At 41.6% G+C, this 10718-nt stretch overlaps 2 protein-coding genes across 2 annotated transcripts; both read right to left on the reverse strand.

The window, feature by feature from the left end:
* si:dkey-202g17.3 (amino acid transporter heavy chain SLC3A2) lies at nt 1-4677 on the reverse strand. Its single transcript, XM_067506179.1, has 10 exons — nt 4400-4677; nt 3155-3440; nt 2701-3079; nt 1888-2052; nt 1710-1789; nt 1545-1622; nt 1418-1473; nt 1123-1315; nt 779-886; nt 1-588 (listed from the first exon to the last, which is right to left on the reverse strand). The coding sequence occupies exons 2-10, from the start codon at nt 3197-3199 to the stop codon at nt 226-228; spliced, it is 1467 nt and encodes a 488-aa protein (XP_067362280.1). The 5' UTR covers nt 3200-3440; nt 4400-4677; the 3' UTR covers nt 1-225.
* An 809-nt stretch (nt 4678-5486) lies between these two features.
* ppm1na (protein phosphatase, Mg2+/Mn2+ dependent, 1Na (putative)) lies at nt 5487-10696 on the reverse strand. Its single transcript, XM_067508468.1, has 6 exons — nt 9915-10696; nt 8960-9531; nt 7150-7267; nt 6921-7035; nt 6717-6780; nt 5487-6366 (listed from the first exon to the last, which is right to left on the reverse strand). The coding sequence occupies exons 1-6, from the start codon at nt 10318-10320 to the stop codon at nt 6334-6336; spliced, it is 1308 nt and encodes a 435-aa protein (XP_067364569.1). The 5' UTR covers nt 10321-10696; the 3' UTR covers nt 5487-6333.
* Nucleotides 10697-10718: the final 22 nt, after the last annotated feature.

Raw genomic sequence — 10718 nt, forward strand, 5'->3', positions numbered from 1 at the left:
TTAATATAAATACAGGCTCTGTGTGTTCACCACTGAAGAGATGGAGTGCAGATAGTTAAAGGGCATATTATACTGACAAATGATGGCACACATAATAAATTCATCATTTTATTTTCAGTGCTGTCTGAGCACCAATTAGAGGGGAAAAAACAAAACCTTTTCATTCTTTGAATAGAAAAGGTCACATCCCAGCAGCTAAACCCTGACATACACTTGGCTTCCTGTCTAAAATTTTATGACAACAGCTTCATAGGGCTGCAATTCCAGTGCGTTCAGAGGTGTCGACCCCATGCGGTCCATTCCTGTGCTGGTTACAAACACGCCATGTTCAGGCAGGCTCGGGGCCCAGGCAGGATCCAGAGAGTGAAGCTCAGGCCCTGCGTTGAGTAGAATGAGGAGGTGGACGCAACCCCAGGAGCGCAGGAAAGCCAACATTGGGTGAGATGAAGGTGAAAGAGTGGAGTTAGATGAAGAGTTGGAGGTGTTGTAGGGGAGGAAGGTGAAGCTGCCATAGAGAAGAGCTTCTTCTCTGGCTCTAGAGTCACTGAGGGAGCTGAAGAGAGCTACAGTTGAATTAGTCTTGCTGTCCTGAGGGAGCAATGGTAGAAACAAGTGTCAATATTAACTATAGCCAACTCAGCTAATGCTTTGTTTCTTTAACTACAGCTTTGTGACTGATGATAAGTTGGCTTTCACAGACATGTTCTGTTGGTAGAAACCCTTTACTTGTTAAACTGACTGAAAATGATTAACAGGCCCAGTAGCAAACAGACTTTACCTGCGTCTGGTCGATCATGTAATTATGTTGCACTGCAGGTGATCCTGGCAAAGTCATCATCAACACTAGGAGCAATTTCTTCAAGTTATGAGATGCTTTACCACCGATCTGAAGAGACATATTAAGGGTTTTATCAGTTTGTGTAAGTTGTGACAAATTTCTCAAACTAGACGGCAATGAAACTAAGGGTTTGTGCCATATGTCACTTCAACATGGGGAGAATGAAAACCAGCATTTTAGGAAGGATGCGTGTAAACACCCTGTGATGGTTAAAAAATAAAAGCCGTTTTCCCTGGTTTGAGAATCCTTAAACCCATTTTACAGCTCTAAAATGTGGATCTTACTGTCCAACTTGGCCATATATCTTCTTCTCTTGTCTGCAGCTGTGTCTTTATGGCAGCTGCCACTTCATGAGCAGAGAGGTGGTGACGAGAAGACGGCAGAATTGACTTCATGACCACATCCACTAGTTTAACATTCTTGCTGGTTGTGTTTAGAAGAGGCAGAACATCTCCTGTTTGTTTCACCACCATAATTCTGAAGAGACATGCAGACAGCCACAGTTTAACAATAGGCAATAGTTTTATAATAAGAAAAAGAGGAGGAAAAAAAAAAGTGCATGTACAATGTCTGCAATACCTTTCCTCATGATCGCTGTTGAATTCCTTGAAGACATCCCTCCACCCCATCAAAGTCTGAAGTACAAATATTTAATTGGAAACACAGTTTTATGGAAAGACTTTAAAGAAATATTCTGTGTTTTTACCTTTACTGAATAGGCTGCATCTGTATCACAGATTACAAAACCTGCTGCACCCTGCTCCAACCAGAACCGTAATGCATGCTGGGGAGGGGAAAAAGTAATTTTAAAAAGTCTGGCAACTATGAGAAAGAACTCAACACGTTTTATTGCATACTCTGAAAATATTACTTGTATTGTGGCTGTGTTTCTTGATAAATCATGAGGTCCCAACAGATTCAGTTCACAGAGGTCCAACAACATTTTGAGCCCTGAAAAAAAAAAACAAAAAAAAAAAACAGAACCACAGGAATCAGCCATAATGCAGAGTAAACCCAGCTATGCAAGTAACGTGACTAAAAGAACCCACCTGTTTTGTTGCTTTCTGCGATCAGATGCTGGATCTGAGGTAACGTCCCAAAGCGTTCATTGGTCTCGTTCAGGTTTGAAGGAAACACTTCCTCATCAAACAGGCCCTCCAAGATTAGGGCCCCTATACCCAGAGACCTGAGGTATGGAAGCTGCTCACAAATCGCTTCAAGGAAAGAATAAATCAAAACATTGTGTAAAATTTACACAATATCAAACAAACTTTCAGTTAAAGCATCTACATCAACTGACAAAACAAAAAACAAACTTTAGTATTTTAGACTAAAAAAATTTTGCCAAAACACGATAATTAAGGGGTAAACACTCACAAGCAACTTTTTAAAGCTACACCTCACTAGTAATGCGTTGGATGCCCCTTTACCTTGAGAAGTGGCCAGTCTCCTTTTCAGAACCTCAACTCAATAGATACAATCTTTTTCAAGCTACTCTGTAAAAGCTCAGGATGGACTTTAAGTAAAATCCCAGTAGATCAGCAGTTTCTGAAACTCAGAGCATCCCCTCTGGCACCAACAAGCGACTTTCTGATGCTCAAACTTCAGCAGAAATGCTTGACCATGTGTACAAGCCTAAATGCAGTGAGTTCCTGCCATGCGATTGGCTGGTTAGACATTTGCCTTCAAGGGCAATTGAACAGGTGTACCTAATAAAGTGGCCTGTGAGTGCAAGTCACTCAGGAGACCTGTAGTAGCTGAGTGACCAATTGAATTAGTGAGTTTCGTCAAGAAACCTATTCTTATTACACGGCCTGTTCAAGAAAAGGTTTGGAGAGGACACCGTTTATCATCTTCCTCACCGTTGATGCCCCCTGACCCCTTGGCCTGCGCCCCCGTTAACAGGCTGGGTTGCAGTCGGTAGAACAGCGACTTCTGCCACCACTTAAGCGGAGCAGCAACCGGATGGGGGCTCATCACTATGATGACTATGGAGATGGTGAGCATGGCCACCCAAACCAGCCAGAACAGCACCACCGCGTAACAGCGCATCTTGCGCCAACCAGGACCCCCCGCGGCCGCCTCCAGCTCCGGTTTGGACATGGGCTTCCAGTGCTTTGCTGGGTCTGCTTCAGGCTCCGGGACGAGCAGCGGTGCTGCCTCTGAATCGCCCGCACTGCTCGCCTGCTTGCCGCCCGGCACGCCGCCGTACCCGGTGTCTCCTGCGTTCATCCTGCCCGGCTGCAGGTAGGCGACACATAGTTAGATTGAGAGGTGTGATTATGTGGTTAAAACCCATATGTGTAGTTTCCATACCGTGCCGACTGTCCCCCCAGCGACCTCTTTGTCAGTTTGCTCCATATGAACCACAAGAGAACTGCAGGATCCACCGGTTCTACACAGCAGGCTGCACTGCCACGAGCCGCGTCCACTTTTGCCCTGCTCTTCCTTTTACACAGGTGTTTCAATTAACTAAATTAACCCTGTGCTGAACGTCAGGTGACGTGCAGGCTGTTACTGGCGTCTGATTGGCAGATCTTGGATGCTATTTCAGCGGCTCAGTGAAAACTGCATGTTGTTTTTAAAGGCTGAATGTTGCAGCCTAAAGATGAAAAAAAAAAAAAAAAACTGAATTATATGGGGTTTAAAAGTAAAATTTATGAGCAAATGCTGCAGGTCAACTGAACTAAAACTGCGCATTGCGACAGTCGGATACATTTTGAATACATTACTCACTTTTGATTCATTTTCCTACAGAAATCTACAGTTATCTCTGTAGGAACTTGCAACTGACAATAAAAGAAAGAAGAATGTTAAGAAATAAATGAACTTAAAACGAGACTTTACTTTTACCAAACCAAACAGCCGACTTGTTTGATGGTAAAATTATTTTACTTATAATATTCTCTTGAATCAACAATCAAAAACAAAATTACATTTGTATGTCTTCAGTTATTCCATTTATTACTTTTGTGAGTTTCAAGTTGTTTTAGAGAACATTTTTTTATGTCATTTCCATGTCTGTATGACTAAATTACTTTCGTTTGTTGCCATAGGCATTTTGCCCCTGTCAGATTATAGCTGAATAATTAGGTCTCTGATTCAAGGACTATAGTCACAGTCCAAGTCTACTAAATAATGAATGAATAACTAACAGGGCATGTGGCCACTTGTGTTATCAAACATTCAACTTATCTACTGCATAGAAATAAGATGATAGTCATTTGTATTTTTAGCAATGTGTCTGTTGGCTTCTGTACATCCATTAAGTAACCTCCTTCAGTGCAGGTGGCCAAGACCTTTTTAATTTATATTCATAATTTATCAATCACACTTTTGTCCTTTTGATCACTCACACACACAAACACACATACCAGTCACAACACTAACACTACCTGCTAATGTTGTAGTGGACAGGGGTCTGCATGGGAATGGGTGTAAAAACTGTCCATTTACCCGTTAGATAGAAACTGTTGGGTCACATCCAGACCATCCTGGTGTGAGGCAACACAGTCTGTTCCCATCTTACATAAATACCATTCAGTCACAGTCATTACTCACATTTTCTGTCTGCCCCTTCTTGCCTTCGCCTTGGGCTCTTTTTTCCAACTCTTCCTCTGTTGTAACTCTGTCCGCAAATGCTCCCGACTGAGCAGTGTCCTCCCAACTCATCAGGAGTGAGGAGGTGAGAAGGACACCGTTCAGTAATAGCTCTGCGCAGCCAATTAATACAGAGGTGCTGAGTCTCACCACACCCTCACTACACATTCTGAAGAACACATGTCTGCCACAGGGCCTCCTTAAAGCCTCTCATGTAGCTTTGGCTTTGGCTTATTCATTTTGGCAGTACTGGACATACAGCGGCATTGTGTGCTAAATGAGCAGTAGTGAAGTGTTTAATGTAACCTTCATTCATCTCCCACACATTTGTCAATCACTGGGCAAAGTACTATGTGCTCTTTTGTGTTTGAATGTCGAAATGAAAAATAAAGCCAGCTTCAGAATTTAAGTTATTGCCACATTATAAGATGTTTTTTTTGTTGTTGTTGTGTTGCCTATAGCTACCAGAATTAAAAATGTTAGTGTTTTCTTTCTTTTATCTGTTTTATTATCAAAATATGTGAAATATGTGAAGTGAACTGTTGGTTACACAAGTTGATACTCCAGAAAATGGACAACAAAAAATGATAAAAAGGTATTTTTTAACACTATTGAACCTAACGCTATTAATATCCTGAATGAACAAGTCAAGTCCACATTTGCTCCACTTGTGCATAAAAGAAAATCTGCAAAAAATCTAAAATGTTAATTTGAATGTACAAATTCAAGGACAGAATCACTTCAGAAGCTGTATTTAGGAGAATTTACTTTATCAATATTCATTTCATTTATCCCATTCGAAACCTGAGCTTTCGGTTAGTAGCGATAAAAAGATGAGGGCAAAGTAAAAATTGGCAAATATATGTATTGAATAGAAAGTACAACATGTCCATCCAAACTGTAGTAAAATAAAAGTGCCATGAAATGGAAATACTTTAATCATCATTTCTGCATAGAAAATACATATGTTAAACAAACTATGAATTGAGAAGTGAATCAACAGAATGTATAATCTTGTTAAAGACTTAACCACATTATATCTCATTTATTCAAAAGAAGGGTATCTCGATGTCACAAACCTACTGTGAACTACTGGTATTACCACAAATCGAGACAATGAGTCATTTAACATTATAGTATCTGTAATTTAGAGAAGATTGAGCTTAATCAGGCTGCACCAGCTTTAAATCACATGCATGTAACACATCACACATCCCCTCCAAAGTGCCACAGGGTGCACATTTAATGAGGTATGTGTGCTAATTCCTGGCAACATCTCACCCTGTTACTTAGTCTGCCCCCCACCCTCGTGCTGCATTGTTTATCCTTTTGTGTCTCTGCCTCTGGCTTTCCTCTCTTATGGCACATGTTTATGTTCTTGCAGTAACAAGTCATTGCCATCCATGTCACCTTTGCTCCCTGACAGCGTTGTGCAAACTAATAATTTACTCAGAGATACTGAGGTTCATCACAAGACCTTGTGACACTATGCAGAGCACATAAATTACAGCACAGATGTTTTTTGATGTGTGAAATACCATTTTAGTTTTTGTGTAATTTATTGCTTTAGACTGAGCAGTGTCAGATCATATGTTTTCCACCCTTAGAGTTACTGTCATATAAAGAAATGTCGTTATTATTGTCTCCCTGAAAATTGTATGTTTATACAGCAGGTCAATAACAAATCATTTTGCAAGGTCCAATTGAATAGAAAAACAAAATAATATCAATTGAAATTTAATTTTAATTGACCATAAAGCAAACACTCAAATATATATATATAAATATATTACACAAAGAATTGTTTTTAGTTTACAGCTCGTCTAAAAGTTTTCATGAACCAGGGGTCACCATGAAGACGGTGAAGCTGATAATGAGTTTCCACGGCAACAGCTTTAGTTTGATTCATCCTCCGATCCCTCAATGTCCTGAAACATCATAAGACAAGACATGGTGTTACTATCATCAATAATATAACTTCATATTAAAAAAAACCCAAATATTTTTGTTTCTAGCTTATAAAATCTGCTTTGCTTTGTCCTAAACATACTGAGTGTCAGTGGTATGTGAACAAAACAAGCAATTTGAAGATGTCACTTGGTCTCTGGTCTCTTGTTTCTAATATTTCGTTTATTTATGCTTTAACCTAACACTTTTTATAAATGATAGTTAATCATTTCCAGTTTAAACACTGCAACTCTTCATACTTTAGCAGCTCAAACCACTACATTTTATTTGACAATAACCAAAACTAAATGTGAATGATTAATTGTCTTACCATGGGCTCCTGAGTTTTGAGAGTCATAATATGTTTCTGATATGAAGAGATGACACAGTCTCGTCTGCAATGAAAGAAAATAAAGGTATTGTAGTACATAAACAGAAATGTTGTTTGCATTCCACAAAATTGGCTCCTGTGTAAACATATATTTGTATATATAAACATATATTTGTATATATATTGTATTTTGTTCAGACTAACTTGCTGGTGATGCCTCCTCCTGGTGGAAGCCCTGGCATCTCTTCTGCAGCTAGAAATTTGATCACACAAAGAAGGTCGGGGTCCTCATCTCTGGACCTCATCATATGGATAATTTCTGCGAATGGAGATGGTCAAAACAACATGGTTATAATTGGGATTATAATGTGAAATCTAGACTATGGAGCTTCTTGGGGTCCAAGTTTGAAGTAAGTGTTCTGCAGCAAATCACCTTCCACTTTCATGTCAATCTGATGCTCCAGCTCCGCCTCCTGCTGCAGCGCCTCTTGTGACACGTGGGGGGCGCCAGGGAAGCAGACGATGATGATGCTGATGTTGTCCAAGCTGCCCTGTGGAGGGAGACAGAGCACATGATCCAAGTCTGAGAGGCTGACACAGTTGATGGGCGGAAATGAGATAGACAGCAGTGGAAGGTAAAGTACGTTTACTCATACAACATAGTACAGAGGGGGCAGGGTACTGCTACTAACTTGTATTTTATTTCAGTATTACATTTTATAGTAGTTTTATTGCACCACATTGTAAAGGAAAAAATTTAACATTTTACTATATTATAATATGTAATCGATACATATATTGATTAATTGTCTGTATCAAAATTAGATATTACATTAAAATGCTGCTTCTAAGTAAAATCTGAAACTATTACCTAGAATAATAATAAAATTAAGGTCGGTGTTCTTTACTTTTAATTTTGGAAGAGAAAGTTTAAGAAGTCTCAGTTAGAGTAAGAACTCACAGATAGTGAGAATATTCCTGATTTACAAACACACAGTTATGGAAAATGCGCCTCTGAAGTAAAGGAAAACTGATAAATGTTAGTTTTTTGCAGATGTCTATGTGGGCAGCTAAGTAACAAAAGATTATAGTAAACATATTTAGTTTTCAGTCATATAGATACTCGACGTGTACGCTGAGCAAAAAATCTGTTCACATACTTTTTGAAACAAAGCATTGAAATGTCTCAAACATCACTATCACTATCCGCCTCAGAAAACGAGTCATTGCAGTGTTACAGTACACGCAGCCTCCTGTTGTTCATGACATTGGAGTGATGCGTCTTGTTTGAAATAAACAGCAGCCCCTTCCATCCAGGATAAACCCTCTGAGCTGGTGAGCTCTCATCAACACAACAACAGTCTTAATCTGACCCTTGCGTACCTTTTCTTTCCACCTATCCTGGGATGCCTTAGTGCAGCTATTTATAGAGCAGAATCTAACAAGCATTAAGCAGAGCTGCAGGAGAAAGCTACTTACATAACAACGTCAGTGGATTTTCTCCTCACTGAGACCCTGCCCTATATACCCCCCTTCTTCTTAACGTAAAGCTTCCCATTCATAAATTCAGATGGTGCACGGTTGCGTGTACTATTGCAAAGCACGGATTCTGCTGAGCTCAGACAACAGGATGATGCTACTGCATGTACAAACATACATTTATGTTTGTGTGAAAATTAGGTAGCGCAGTTTTAAAAAAATTTAAGCTGTGGACTTCAATCTGTCCTGAAAAAGTCTGGAACTTCTTCACTGGCAATTAAAAGTGGACACATCACATTAATTAGAACTTCTGGATTCAAATGTTTTAGTATATGACCAAATTATTATCGATTCAGGATATTTATCTGTACATACAACTTCAGATAATCAAAATCAGCTGACCTTTCAAATTTTACACTTGTATTACTGACTACATTGTTTCTGAGGCACTGAGTGGTAAAACCTTTTCACATGCTGACACTGAATGTATAATTAGATGCCTTGTTTATCTGACCTAAACTCTGGCTTTTTCTACAAAACATGTTTGTATTTTGTCAAACTGTGTCCTATTCCACTGGGGACTCACACATTATCCAAATTGCCAAATAATTGTCACAGTGACTTTTACTCTGAAGAAGCATTTGTGAATCATTAGTTTCTTCCTCATTCAAGCATCAAACAATTTGTGTTCATGTCTTCAGTGTTTCCTGCTGCAGGGTTTGAAGTCTTAGCAACTGTTTCCGTGATTGTCACGGACTTCTCACCTTGTAGAGGCACAGGTCAATGACTTGGGTGCAGATCTCTCTCAGGTCATCGCACACCTGCAGACGGCTGCGCACAAAGGCGCACAGTTCCTCGTTACCGATGGCGTCCCACACACCGTCGCATGCAAGAATTAGAAACTCGTCTTCTGGTGTCCTCTCCAGCTCGTACACCTCGGGCTCCGGTGATACCAGTTGCTCTGTCTCTTTCCTCCAATCGACCTCCTTGAAGTCAAAGTCCCCCAGCGCTCTGGAAACGGCCAATGAGCCGTTGACTCGCTGCAGTGTCACCGAGCCACCGGCGTTCTGGATGCGCTCCTTTTCTCTGGGGTTGAACGGCTTGTGGTCCTCTGTGTAGAAGACCACTTGGCCGTTACGGCAGAGCAGCGTGCGGGAGTCCCCACAGTTGATAAAGTAGGTGTATCGTGCTGAAATCATGACCGCCGCTGCAGTGGAGCCACTTCGGTCCCAGCTGTCCTGACGAGCCAGTTGGTGCATGTGGCGATCGATGGCCAGGAAGCCCTCATGGATCCCCTCTTTCACTTGCTCGGGGTCCTCATCTGCCTTGATCCCACCTGTGGAACATTAAGAACAAACATTTGCACCATACTTTGTGTGGTGTCTGGCACTGTGGTTTGTTCAGAGGCCAACACCTGTCATGTGACCCCTAACTAGGGGGTGTTTTCAGGCCTTGGTTGTTTTTTTGTTTTGTTCTTCATTTCAGTTAGAATCATGCCTGAATTCTTATTGTAGTGTTTGCTCTGTCTACTATGAATAATGTATATACATCATGACATGTTGCCCACTGTGAGTCTTTGGAGTTGCATTCATGGACTCAAGTGTATTATAGCCTTCTTCTTTACAAGTCTTTAAGCTCTGTAGAACAAGAGCTTGGGGTGCATCCATTCTAAGCAAAAAGTACTTACAGTTGAGTCATTAGTCAATGATTGATCTGTACCTGTGGCCAGGATGTGATCCAGCAGGTTTCCGGAGCAGTACTTTGCCACTGTGGTGCCTGCATGTCCGTCAAACACAGCAAAGTAAGCCCACTCTGTGAGCTCTCCTCTCAGCTGGGGCAGGCAGGTGTGAGCATCCTCCATCTGAGCCCTCCAGCCCTGCATGCTCGCCACCGCATAGTTCAGCCCTGACTGGGACCCCCCCTCTGACACATACTTCTCCAAGATAGGGCGCTCCAGGTACGGGCTCAGCGTCGAGTCATCCTCATCTAAATTGTCCTCCACCACAGGCCCTGCTTCTCTGGCCCCCCCTTTGAGGAAAAATGTGACCATCTTCTCTGTCTCTTTGACCAGCTGCCGGAGGAAGGAGGGCACCTCCACATTGCTCGCCCGTCTAGCCGTCCTCATCACCCCGCGGAGCCTGTGCTCAAGCTTCCTGCTGGAACTGGCAGCAGCCCTTCTCCTCCTGGTGCCCCTCCTCCGGCCCTGTGTTTTCCTCAGTAGGTCCAGCGCAACAGTTGAGCTGTTTCACGCCAAGAGGGTAAATAAAAAGTGACTTTGAAGAAGAAAAATCCTGTCAAATAAAAACAATCCCTCCACTGGCGTTTGACTCTTTCTGTAACTTTGTGTTTTTGCATCTACCTCCGTCACTCGAATGCCCCTTTGTGTTTGAGCCCTGTGCTTCTATTGGCCTATCTATTTCTGTTGATTTATCCCTCTGCTCTCTCGTTCCCTCCCTCCATCTGTGTAACAACGCTGGATAATCACCTGGCCTGCCAGATGACCCGTGTTTGCACGTATGCACA

Source organism: Channa argus, chromosome 6 (genome assembly GCF_033026475.1).
Source record: "Channa argus isolate prfri chromosome 6, Channa argus male v1.0, whole genome shotgun sequence".
Lineage (NCBI taxonomy): Eukaryota > Metazoa > Chordata > Actinopteri > Anabantiformes > Channidae > Channa > Channa argus.